The 13,979-nt window shown below is 43.0% G+C and overlaps 1 protein-coding gene across 6 annotated transcripts in view; it reads right to left on the reverse strand.

The window, feature by feature from the left end:
* Positions 1-13,979, reverse strand: part of GRID1 (glutamate ionotropic receptor delta type subunit 1) — a 722,825-nt gene that overhangs the window by 59,815 nt on the left and 649,031 nt on the right. For all 6 annotated transcript variants that reach the window (XM_082222335.1, XM_082222336.1, XM_082222334.1 and 3 more), the window contains exon 12: positions 12,590-12,728. In XM_082222335.1, coding sequence (XP_082078461.1) covers positions 12,590-12,728 — 139 coding nt within the window. The remainder of the gene's footprint in view (positions 1-12,589; positions 12,729-13,979) is intronic.

Here is a 13,979-nt window from a genome sequence, read left to right on the forward strand (position 1 = left end):
ATTTCTGTATCCTGCTTTATATATTCCTCAGATACTGAAGAAAAGGTATGGACTATATAAGGGTCTATTTGCAGGACCCTTTCAGGACTTTTGTTAGACTGGACTGGTGACATTTAGGCATGCTGCCATAGACAGAGTCAGTCATCAGAGAGATGAAAAGGACTCAGCAGAGTTTAGATTTTAGGCAAATTGGTGTTTATTGTTGAATCCGTGCTTGCCATGCATGCAGGCTCCTTTCTTTCTTTCTTTCATTCTTTTTTGTAGCATGGTCTTCAGTATCAAAATGCCAGACCATATTCTCACTGTTTAATCTGGAATTACATTTTCTGGGGGAAATGCAATAAATTTGTGGAATGCTCTCCCCAGGAAGGTTCACCTGGTGCCATCATTATACACCTTTGGGCGCCAGGCAAAAACCTTCCAGTGTGGTGTAGTGGTTAAGAGTGATAGACTCGTAATCTGGGGAACCGGGTTCGCATCTCTGCTCCTCCACGTGCAGCTGCTGGGTGACCTTGGGCTAGTTACACTTCTCTGAAGTCTCTCAGCCTCACTCACCTCACAGAGTGTTTGTTGTGGGGGGGGGGGGGAAGGGAAAGGAGAATGTTAGCCGCTTTGAGACTCCTTAGGGTAGTGATAAAGCAGGATATCAGATCCAAACTCTTCTTCTTCTTCTCTTCTTCCTCTTTAACCAGGGCTTGGGCTAATTGACAATCACATTTTTAAAATGTGTTGGGCGGGGGTTATTGGGTTGTTCCTGTTTTCTTTTTTAAATTTTGATTATGTATTTTGTGTTTTTATACTGTGATTTTATCCTGTGAACCGCCCTGAGACCTGCGGGGATAGGGCGACATACAAATTCATTGAATATTAATAATAGAATAATAAAAATAACAATTTTTAAAACCCCGTTGCCACAGTGAGCCATTTGTGAGATCTCAACAAAACAGTTTTCAATAGTAAGAGCTCACTTGAAAGCACCCCATTTGTCACTTAGCTGCTACGGACTGAAAAACTGTGATGTGCCAAAAACTAATCCCAGGGGATTGAGCAGTTAAACAGGGGTAGCCTCAATGCCCAAATGGGAGGCTGCTCCCAGACCCCTATGTACATCTCTGAAAGTTCCATGGAAGAAAGGCTGGATATAACCCATCCTGAGTGTGAGTGCAGCAGCTCTAATAGTGGTGAATGCATTTTATATTCTAAGTTTTTATTCTCCGAATGCTTTATTACTTAGAAGGAGCTTTCAGTGGTGTGGGGTGTTTGTTTGCATTCCTCTATGCATAAATCAGTTTAGAGAAGAGCTCCAGTTTGTTCATTAGTTTTAGGTCTAGGGAGTGAGGGAGGGTGGAAGCATCAACTACAGGGTAATCTTGTTTGCCAAGTGGAAACGGAACAAAATAAAAGGCACTTAAGAGCAATTTATACAGATGGCTACACTTTTCAACCAAGACACAAAAATGAGCTTAATTGCGGGGTGAACGTTTTCAAACAATCACTATGCTATTTTGTCTTTTATTTGAGTAAGCTTAAAGGGTTAACACATTTACTAAAGCAAAGTATTTTAATACATGCAATATAATTAATAGTAAAAAGAAAGAAAGAAAAGCAACTAAAGTGATAGGCTGAAATAAAGAGCAACTCAGTCCCAACAGCAGGTTTTAGCCACTTTACCTAAATCAAGTGTATCATAAAGTTGGCATGAAACCATTCTGTTTGAATCAGACACATCTGGCGAATGACAAATGCTTTTGCCTAAAATGGAAGTAACAAACTACCTTGATAATCTATGTAGATTTGCTTTCCACCTGCTTCATATCTTTTTATCCAGCTACTCAGATTTGGAGACGCATCTATCAAAACTTCAGCAACAAAGAGCGAAGTTATGAAGGGGAAAAAAATCAGATACATTGCCATCCTTAGCGAGGACCTCTTTGCAGGAATAAAGGTCACACATTCCTCATTTAGGAGCAGCAACTGTTGTGTGATTATCACTAGAGCAATGGTTACCATTTTCTTCTTTCCTACAAACCACCTGAAAATTGCTGATGGTCTTGGCAGATCACTTAATGATTTTTTCTGCCTGAGCCAGATGCTTTATGATTTTTTAAGTGTATTTTAATTGCTTATTTTATTTCTTATGTCTTGTATTTTACTGAATATACAATATAAGAAACTAAATAATCAATAAAATGCAATTAAAAAGTCATATGGATATTTAACATGATGAATATGCTATCTTCCATCTTCAGACTCAATTCCACAGGTACGCCACGGACCCCCCGAATGAAGCTCACAGACCACTAGTGGTCCATGGACCACAGCTTGAAATCATCACTAGAGAATTTCTGCCTTCTGCTTCTCCAGCTAGCCATGTGTTCTAACTTAAAGCGAGTCACATTAGGAACTGGAATACAGACTTCAGGAAAAAATAAACACAAGAACAATCACTCCAGTGACACAGGAAACAGAAGTACCAGAGAGTCCACTAAGATTGTTTGGGCTAAAAGGGGCTTCCATGTACCAGTAATTTGGCATAGTGCTTGATAAAGATTCTGAGAGGGCATGATTAAAGGGTTCTCTGGAACAGATTAGTTTTGACATTTAGCATAATTATTTGTTTATTCTAACAGTTCTAAAAGGCAATCATTTATATAAGAGTTGACCGTGACTTGGCTATATTTAGCAGCTGAGCTGGCCAAATTTTCTTTTTGACCAGTTAAAACTGAACATCACATTCCCAAGAGACCATGGTATCATGTGCAGTGCTGTAAAGAATCAAGACTGGGAGCTGCCAGCCAGCTCCTATCAGTTCATGTCAGATTGGCTTTGAATTGGGCTGATATATTTACCAAAGCATTGGCAAAAAGCTCAGCTCGCTGAGGAACCATTGGGGAAGATGATGTTTCCATGTGGCTTTGCAGCTTTGAAGAGATGTCCCCAGGAAAGCTGGATGAAAAAGCCCACCCCACCCTCCCAAGGCCCACAGAGGAACCTTGGGGTAAAATAGTCTTCCACAGGGTTGGGATTTTGGCCCCCATTCCAGTTTTCCAAGGTGTACTTCTCCAACATAGCCCTCTAGCAAAGCAACAGAGATGGTTGTCAATGGCTTTGCAAGGGAGCTCAGCTGAAGAGCTACTCTTAGAGGAAGTCCATCTGTATGAGATCCTTGCAGCCCTTCAACGCAGCCTCCTTGCAGAGTCATTGTCAACCATCTTTATCACTTTACTGGGGAGCTGCTTTGAAGAACTATATTGGGGGGGGGGGGTCATGCTAGTTGCAAAAGCCCACTCTCCCACTGGGGTATGGGCTTTTGCTTCTAACCCCGTATCTTCTTTAAGAAGCTATTTATTCAATAAGCCTTTTCCCTCTCATTATTTTTTTTTTTAAATCTAAGCTGCAGAAGAATCCCGGGGCTTTAAATTCTTATCTCTTATTTTGAGGCAAACATTACTGAGCCCTAGTAGCTCATTCCTGGGCCTAACTCTGAAAAAGTTTGTTGGCATCTCTGTGAGACAAATGGTGCTTCCATCCAAGTTAGGGGGGAATGAAAATCTAATAAATAAATGAAATTACAAACTTGCAATATAGAAGTCAATAAAAGTATTATTGTGGAGTGGTTTAAAAAATAGCACTTTAATTAAATGGTGCTGATTTGCATGACCTACAGTGCTGGTGGTTCATTGTTTTCCCTTTCATAATCCCATTCACTGATAACGCATGCACTGAAAAATGTTAATAAACTGAAGGTAGATCTGGAACTTTGCTATGGAATCAGAACAAGCAGAGGTCACTGGGACTCTCACTTTGGCAATCCCATTAGTCTTATGAAAAGAAAGTCTACAAAGGACTCCTTTTGAAGTTCTTGACTCTGACAGGGCTTGCGGTATTAAAAGTTCTAGGGCACACTCTAAAGTATGCTTCCTTGATGTTGCTTCCACAGCTCGGAAAGAGAAAAAGGAGAGTTCGTGCTTCAAGGAAGCAACGGGGAAATGCAGAGAAATACCAAAGAGACGTTTGATTGCTAGAACATGTAGTGTGCACTCTGTGGAAATTATAATGTACAGCTCTTCTTATGAATAGTGTAGGCCATCCCACTGGGGAACATTTGCTACCTTACTTTATAAATTGGTAAACCCTTTTCATCTCTCCAAGGGTTCGTACTAAACTTAAGCCCATCATGGCTGATTCTTTCTCAGGATGTCAATGACAGGCACGTAACAGAAAGAGGTTTCCTGCCTGTCTCTACGTTATCACATTGAAATGCTTATGAAAACTAGACATTTTATTCTATCACACCAGTTCCACGTGATTTGCAATGGCTGCCAATTATTTTTTTGGCCCAGTTCAAGGTGCTGGTCTAGTAAAGCCCTATGCGGCCTAGGACCCACGTACCTACGGGACCGCCTCTCCTGGTATGCCCTGTGGAGGACCTTAAGGTCCACAAATGACATTTTGGAGGTCCCAAGTCGCAAGGTGGTTAGATTGGGCTCAACTAGGGCCAGGGCCTTTTCAGTACTGGCCCCGACTTTGTGGAATGCTCTGTCACAAGAGACTAGGGCCCTGTGGGACTTGATATCTTTCCGCAGGGCCTACAAGACAGAGCTGTTTTGCCTGACCTTTGGTTTGGACTCAGTCTGACCCTTATGTTCCCTCCCCTTATGGTTTTGATCTATGGGCTACTTTTAAAATAAGGCTGCATTTTAAATTGCATTTTAACCTGTATTTTAAATTGGCTCCCCCCCCCCCAATTATGTTTTTACTGTAATTTTACTGGTGTTAGCCACCCTGAGCCCAACTCTGGCCAGGGAGGGCAGGGTATAAATAAAAGTTGTTGTTGTTGTTGTTGTTGTTGTTGTTGTTGTTGTTGTTGTTGTTGTTGTTATTATTATTATTATTATTATTATTATTATTATTATTATTATTTAACTTTTACCTATAGCTTATTATTAGTGACTTGGTGCCTGAGCATGTGCCTACTTCTGTAAGTTCCATCTCTGCACTTTGATAATTATCTAGGGCCCTCCTGGAAATCCTTCAACCTTGGAAGCAGGACTGGTGCCAACCATGACTAGCGTTCTTTCCGTTGTGTCTCTCATTCTATAGAATGGCTTCCTAAGTGAGGTCTGTCAGTCCCCATTACTAGACTACTTCAAGGTGACTGATGAAGACTATGCTTTTTAAAAAGGCCTTTGGACAGTTATACAAACTTTGTTGGCTCAGTTTTACATTACTGGAATTTGTTAAACAGGTTCAATATTGTTAATTTATTGTGCCTGTTTGTTTCTTTGCTAGTCTGTTTCTAACACTATCTTTTAGATGCAGTTAAGCTTTTTCAACTATGAAACAGTGTTGCTCAGAGCCGGCTCACCCATTGGGCAGATGGGCCTTTAACACCAAGCACTGGCCTTCCGGGGATCACCAAACATCCAGCCTCAGATTCGCTGACAAGGATCACAAATAATGCGTTGGCAATGTGAGTTTGCAATATTGCAGAATGTGTATCCCTATCCCTAAATACAAGCTAGAGACACTTAATTATGAGGCATTTGAGATTATTTCCTGCATGGCTTAATTTATAAACAAAGGCATCTCTTCTATTAGACAGCCTGGAAAGCCCTGGGAAAGTCACGTATACCACACTGGGGCAATCTTCACAAATGCAAATGGTCGGAAGATGCAAGAGGGGGTTTACAAACTCATTTCAGTTGATCTGGAATTTTAAAGATTGTCTCATGAAAAACAACATTCAGTGATCAGACATCTTTGTTAGTATTCCTCCTGCTCTAAGGTTCTAGTAGGGTTTCTATCAGGCTCTGTCCACCTATGTATTTATTTGATGGGTGGATTCTTATCTCTTGAGTAGCGGGCAAAGGGGTGGCAAGTTTCTGCCACAAATCTGATCTTCTTTTATTATACAGACAACAGTGGCGGAATCTGGGCTTTCAAATTTCAGTGCCCCCACTCTCTTGCCTTCCATTCTAAGTCACTGTTCCGGTGCCCCCTCAGCTTGGCACCTGGTGTGAGCAAACCAACCACGCTCCTGTAAATCTGCCTCTGCGTACAAAGAATGAACGGGGCCATTGTGTGGTTGCCTGGGAAATGTGCTTCCTCTATACATCCTGACAGTAGTGAAATTCTATTGTTGCTATGGAACCACCCCACCCTTAACAACAGGAAGATGGTAGGAATTGGTGACAGCAGAAAGGGGAATCACATTCAAGAGCAAAAGAGTTAGAGCCAAAGGCTCAACATCATCTTATCTTATTTTTAAAGGGCTAAATTATTAGATGCTGACCAATAAATTTTAAAGAGGCAGCTCCGTGGCTGAAAGACTTTAAAACAGACCGACATGGGCAGAGAAATGGGTGGGGAAGGTGGAATGCATCACACGCAAAAGATCACTTGTGGGCTGGGTGCTCCATGTAAATGCTGATGTACGTGATTATTTCTCCTCAAGAAAACAAAGAAGGGAAGATCATGTTAATAGGGGTCTTACTTGACTAGGTTTTCAACCTTGACATAAACAAACATGAAAACTTGGGAATTAAGGTCCAAATTCTGACAACACTCCAAATCACCAGACAATAGATATGATTATATAAACAGACACTCTCTGTGTGTGCAATCAAGGAACAGAGTTAAACCGACGTACCTAAAATATTCATAAAAAACTGCAAATGTAAAAGCTTATCTGACAAAGGCTTTAATTTGAAATGCCTTTGAATTTGCAGACAGCCTACTTTTCTATGTGTTCTACTTTGTTTGTTTTTAGCGTGGCACTTAATTATTACCAGAAGGGTGCTCCTGAACCTGGTGCCCTAGAATATGTATGTAGTTGCAAACTCCACACACTTATCCTTGCAAACAAGCAGCAACATGGGAATCCAGATCATCTCTAATTAAATTCAGGCACACACCGGCCTGGGCTACACAGCAGATGCCATGGCTCCAGGAAGGCAGAGTGGACAAGCGACGCCCATAGTTGGGTCAGCCCTAAGTGGTGTGTTGGGAAAAGCGCTGGACTCAGATGGAGGAGATTCAGATTGCATTTCCACTCAGCCTTGGTGGTCTTCTCTCAGATTGCTGTATTATAGGGTTGTGATGAGAATAAAAGGGAAAGGAATCATGTAATAGTGGGAAGAGGGCATTGTAGTCCAGTCGAACATTCTTTGAGGGGGCAGGATAGTAACATGGGGGGAGAGGGGTTAGCAAACTAACACTGGGAGGAAATCTTGGAAGATGACTGGTTTTCAGATGAGTGGGTGTGACTGGCAACTATGATTTGATGTCCTGAATCTATTTCTGAAAAGAAACCTAATTCAGATGTGTGTTCCTTACAAGCCTGGGGAAGCTCAAAGTAGCAAACAGCTGTTCTGTACTATGTGTAATTATAATGCTTGGGGAACTGGAAATCCATTCAAAAAAAAGCAAAAGCAATATGCATTAGCACAAGAAACACACAGCAGGACTCTATGCCTGGCACTGGATGAATCAGATGAGAGTTTGGCATCCAAATGGCAATAATCATATAATGTTTGAAAGTACCTTACAGAAATGAATGCCAGAAAACGCCTTCCAGATAAAACATGCTAAAGGTTTTCTAGGCACAAAGGAAGCTGCCTTATTCAGTCAAGACTGTTGGTTCATCTAGCTCAGTAGTGTCTATATCAGGCTTCCTCAACCTTGACCCCCCAGATGTTTTTGGCCTACAACTCCCATGGTCCCTAGCTAGCAGAACCAGTGGTCAGGGATGATGGGAATTGTAGTCTCAAAAAATCTGGAGGGCCAAGGTTGAGGAAGCTTCCACAGAATCAGACAGAAATCTGTCCCAAACCTACATGAATTGAACTTGGGATGTTTTTGTTGTTGTTGCTTGTGTGTGTGTGTAGATACGGATGGCACTGTGGTCTAAACCACTGCGCCTCTTGGGCTTGATGATTGGAAGGTCAGCGGTTTGAATCCATGCAATGGGATGAGCTCCCATTGCTCTGTTCCAGGTCCTGCCAACCTAGCAGTTCAAAAGCATACCAGTGCAAGTAGATAAATAGGTACTGCTGCAGTGGGAAGGTAAACAGTGTTTCTGTGCACTCTGGCTTCCATCACAGTGTTCTGTTGTGCCAGAAGCAGTTTAGTCATGCTGGCCACATGACCCAGAAAGCTGTCTTTGACTGGACTTAACTGTCCAGGGGTCCTTTATTTTTTATTTACAATGTATATACACACAATGTGTGGTTTAGTGCTGATACATATCATTACTTACAAAACATTTGAGAAAGCCCGAAGTATTTCACACATACCCTCTCGATACTTCTCACAACAGTGAAACGCAGATCAGTATTAACATCACCCCACTGAAAATTGTTGAGGAGTTGGGAGAGAGTGGTTGGCCTAAACCATCTAATGGAACACTTCTCCTTCCACACACCCCATTCCATGCAAAAGCTCTCCTAGTACAGTGGTACCTTGGGTTACTGATGCTTCAGGTTAAAGGTAAAGGTACCCCTGCCCGTACGGGCCAGTCTTGCCAGACTCTAGGGTTGTGCGCCCATCTCACTCTAGAGGCCGGGGGCCAGCGCTGTCCAGAGACACTTCTGGGTCACATGGCCAGCGTGACAAGCTGCATCTGGTGAGCCAGCGCAGCACACGGAACGCCGTTTACCTTCCCGCTAGTAAGCAGTCCCTATTTATCTACTTGCACCCGGGGGTGCTTTCGAACTGCTAGGTTGGCAGGCGCTGGGACTGAGCGACGGGAGCGCATCCCACCGTGGGGATTCGAACCACCGACCTTTCGATCAGCAAGTCCTAGGTGCTGAGGCTTTTACCCACAGCGCCACCCGTGTCCCTAGACGCTTCAGGTTACAGACTGCTAACCCAGAAATAGTACCTCAGGTGAAGAACTTTGCTTCAGGATGAGAACAGAAATCGTGCGGCGGCAGCAGGAGGCCCCATTAGCTAAGGTGATACCTCAGGTTAAGAACAGTTTCAGGTTAAGAACGGACCTCCAAAACGAATTAAATTCTTAACCCGAGGTACCACTGTATATTGCAAACTGCCAAGGGTACCGTGGCATTGCAGCATGGTGCATCCTGCTGCCTCCACAGACTCTTTGGCTGGGTCCTCAGCAGAAAGGAGATGTAAGAAACCTCTTCTGCTGGCTGGGAAGCATTTGAATTGGTTGCAAATGGGCCAATAGCAGCCAGAACAAGGGGCGGGCATGTTCAGCAAGCAAGCCTGACTGGGTCCCTTGTAGTCTTCACTCAGGTCTGCTCCCAGAGTATATAAAAAGTGCCAGCCCCTCACACGGCACTTCAGTTTTACTGAATCTCCCTCCTAACTGCCCGGCAGTTAGGCCAGCTCCTACTATTTTTAGGGCTAGCATTTGTTTCCTGACCTTGCTGTGTATTATGATTGGTTGCCATATTAGGGGCTGGAGAGGTATTTGTCTTTCTGGTCAGTTGGCCGACCTGGAGTTTTTTCTACTTCATAGCAATTGTAACAACTTTGGTGGGTAAGGCATTGGGCAAAAAACCTGGTCATAGTCAGAGGGAAGGTTGTAAGTCCCTCCAAGGGAATTGAGTAACCCATTAAAGGGATCCTAGAGGAGGTGCTCCTGTCTGGATGCTCTGGCACGGTCTAGGGCCACAGCTCTCCTCAGTAGTGATCTGTGTGGGGAAGCACCTATTTGACATATGTCATAGGACTTCCTCACCACTGGTTCAACCCCTTGGAGAATAAACCAAAAGGTGGGCTGGTTGAAACAACAAGAAGAAGAGTTTGGATTTGATATCCCGCTTCATCACTACCCTAAGGAGTCTCAAAGCGGCTAACAATCTCCTTTCCCTTCCTCCCCCACAACAAACATTCTGTGAGGTGAGTGAGGCTGAGAGACTTCAGAGAAGTGTGACTGGCCCAAGGTCACACAGCAGCTGCATGTGCAGGAGCGGGGACGCGAACCCGGTTCACCAGATTACAAGACTACCGCTCTTAACCACTACACCACACTAGCTCTCTACACCACACTGGCATAGACATATACCCAATGTCTATGCCAAAACCACACCCATCTGGAATCAATAATGTTGTGGCCTAATTTGAACCAAAAGAATATTGTCACAGGTTGTCCTTTCAAGACATGTTGCGGGATGGCAGGTCATGGCTCCTGGGCACGTAAAGAGATTATCACTGAGCTCAAGGGAAGAAAACTCATAGAAAACAGAGATACAAGCTGAAAGGCTAAGCCATACAGTCTATCATGGAAGGAATGCAGTCATGGAGTATTTTGTGTTCGGAGGTAACAGTGGAGAAAAGTGCTCCATGGATACTTTTAACAGGTAAGGAATTTCAAATGCAGAATATAGCAGCACTCAAGCACTAGTTCTTCTGCTGAGCTGGAAGGTTTTCAGAGAAACAAAGGACACTTTCAGCTTCTTTAGAACTGAGCTAATCTACTCCAGCAACAGGGAAAGGCATACCCTCCAACATTTCTCAAATGAAAATAGGAATGTCCTATTCCAGAATAATCAGAATAATTTTATTATTTGAACCCCACCCATCCGGCTGGGTTGCCCCAGCCACTCCGAGTGGCTTCCAACATACAAAAATAATAAAAAATACTAAACATTTAAAAACTTCCCTGTACTGGGCTACCTTCAGATGTCTTCTAAAGGTTGTATAGTTCTCATCTCCTTGGCTCATGGGTCACATAACTCCATGCCTTCCAACATTTATCCAATGTAAATAGAGGCTTCCTACCATACACTCCAACATTTCTCAGATGGAAATAGGAGCATTCTAAGGAAAAGTAGGACATTCCGGGATCAAATCAGAAACCAGTATGGCTTTTGTAAATCCGAGGCTGTCCCTGGAAAATAGGGACACTTGGAGGGTCTGGAAAGGACTGAGGCCTGCAAATAGTTCTTTAGTGTTAATTTGAGAGGGAAGAATCAATTAATGTTTCCAGGAAGAAATGTGGGAAGAAAATTACATGTATATATTTAAGCAGGTGTCTTCAGATGAAATTGTCTTGCTGTCTCCTTTGTACATTATCACTGACTGTAACGAATCAGCTGGAAGCTGGCTCTTGCCAATTTTGTTGACAGCTGGATGCAATTGCACCTCAGGATGAATGGCTGGAAGTTTTAATCACTGACACAGAGAAAGGTAAAAAGGCTAAATGTACTACTAAGGGTAAAACTATGAAGTACTTTTATAAGCCAGGGAGATTTACCATGCTGATATATGATGTGTACTATCTTCCACTCTACTGCTTCCAAGACCTCTGCTGCTCTCAGTGCAACCACGCTGTGGAAGCGTGTTCCCTTACGCACGTGCAATTTTCGGCGCATAACTATATGAAATGACACATACAACTGAGGTTACACAAATACATCCCGCAAACATTAAGGCCAGATGTTCTATAGTTTTTGCTTCATGAGCCTGTGCAGCTGTAGCCATATGGCAGATCCTAGAGCCTGGCCTCTCAAGCAGAATTAACATTTTTCAATAAATAATAGCACTGCAGTTTCCCAGCATTGACAGTTTCAGAGGAAATTTTGAATTAGTTTCTGATAAGCGATGGCAAAACAAAGTTAGGCGAATGAGGCTTTTTCATTCCAAGTGGGTATTTCTCACAAACTGCAACTGCTGTCCCCAAACCTTTTCAAATGCCCTCCTTCCTGCCCAATACACCTTTCTTCATGTTTACAGATCGAGGTTGAATCCTGACAAGACAGAAATACTGTTTTGGGGGGACAGGAGGTGGACAGGTGTGGAGGACTCCCTGGTCCTGAATGGGGTAACTGTGCCCCTGAAGGACCTGGTGCACAGCCTGGGAGTCATTTTGGACTCACAGCTGTCCATGGAGGCGCAGGTTAATTTGATGTCCAGGGCAGCTGTTTACCAGTTCCATCTGGTATGCAGGCTGAGACCCTACCTGCCCGTGGACTGTCTCACCAGAGTGGTACATGCTCTAGTTATCTCTCGCTTGGACTACTGCAGTGCGCTCTATGTGGGGCTACCTTTGAAGGTGACCTGGAAACTACAACTAATCCAGAATGTGGCTGCTAGATTGGTGACTGGGAGCAGCTGGCGAGACCACATAACACCGGTCTTGAAAAACCTACATTGGCTCCCAGTACGTTTCCGAGCACATTTCAGAGTGTTGGTGCTGACCTTTAAAGTCCTAAACGGCCTCAGTCCAGTTTACCTAAAGGAGTGTCTCCACCCCATCATTCTGCTTGGACACTGAGGTCCAGTGCTGAGGGCCTTCTGGCTGTTCGCTCCCTGCAAGAAGTGAAGTTACAGGGCACCAGGCAGAGGGCCTTCTCGGTAGCGGCGCCCTCCCTGTGGAATGCCCTCCCATCAGATGTCAAGGAAATAAACAACTACCAGACTTTTAGGAGACATCTTAAGGCAGCCCTGTTTAGGGAAGCTTTTAATGTTTGACGGACTATTGTATTTTAATATTTTGTTGGAAGCCGCCCAGAGTGGCTGGGGAAACCCAGTTGGATGGGCGGGGTATAAATAATAAATTATTATTATTATTTAAATGTTCAGGTTTCTCGGCTATGAAGTAGGGAAAAGCTCTTACCTGATAGGATTGTCCATTCTGTTCACAGTGAGAAACGCCGCTAGGTTCGCTGTGTAGGATGAACACACAATAAGAGTAAAGAGCCACCAGCTACCCATCACGATCCGCATTGCCATGGAATTGACTGCAGATTCACCACCTGAAATATAAGAAAATGAGTGAGCTCTTGGGAACTTATTTACAAAGGCTAATGCCGGTCTGTAACTCCTGTCTGGTAGTTATCTGTTAGCATTCTAAGCCCACAACTTTTGTATTTTAATGAACATCATCATAAAAAGCTGGATGTACACACACACACAAAGAAACACACATTTACACAATTGTGGGGATTAAAAGACAAAATGCTACAGTTCTGCGAACTCTGTACCATGTGATCAGTCTGCTTGTGTAGATCAAGTTTTACACTACAGGTTGAAGGTTGTATATTTGAATACACGGCCATGGTGGGTGGAAGCCACACTCCATGACAAAAATGTGCATGTTAGGGAGTTTAATAGTCTGCATCCCAATCCCTGAGATAACTAGTTTTTAAGGGCAGGGAGGAATATTCAACTATAAAGTAATATTTAACCATCGGAGAACCTATTTGTCATTTGCACCACCACCTCTTACTAGGTGAGTTAAATGAATGTGTAAATTGGCTCTGAAATTCCCAAGTGGTTTACTGAAACATATTCGAAAACATCAAAACATTAATGACATATTTTTATTGCTTCTTCTTGGTTTATAGCACTCCTTGTAACATGTCTAAAATTAGACACTGGACCTGCACGTGTCTCATGGGCATTTTACTAATATAAACATGTTCTTGATCAAAATTTGGACATACTGAGGCAAATACATATTTGACCTGGGAATGTTCAGAACCCTTCTGAGAAGTTTCCCTGGTCCTGTCAACATTGTGATTTCCTCAAAATCCCTCAGAAGCTTTGGGAAACTTTCCAATTGTGCTTTGCATTCCGTTTTAGAAGTAATCCACTAAAAGCTAGAACTCACTGAGAAGCGTCCACAGCTTTAGTGAAGCTCTTTTGGCTTCTCCTAAAATTCAGAAAGATTTTGCTTGTTAAGAAGCTAAATTCACTTCAGATCTTGATGGCAACTCTATTGGGCACAACCCAAAGAAAAACATTTCCCACAGTGTTTCCTCAGTGCGTTGTCAAAAATCACCATGTAATGGGACAAACTGGTCATGCGAAACCATATTTAGGGTGAGTGAAACATCACATTTATTTATTGCATTCATATCCCACAGTTAGAAAGGAAAGTGTAATGGTATAGGAAGCAAAAAGCTGAAAATCCCCATACTATACTATAGAAAACTATACAAGCCTGACCAAAACTAATCACCCCAAGCAAAGATGGTGGTGTTATTTATTTATTAAGACAAAAC

The sequence above is a fragment of the Podarcis vaucheri genome, assembly GCF_965113315.1.
Source record: "Podarcis vaucheri genome assembly, chromosome: 5".
Classification (NCBI taxonomy): Eukaryota; Metazoa; Chordata; class Lepidosauria; order Squamata; family Lacertidae; genus Podarcis; species Podarcis vaucheri.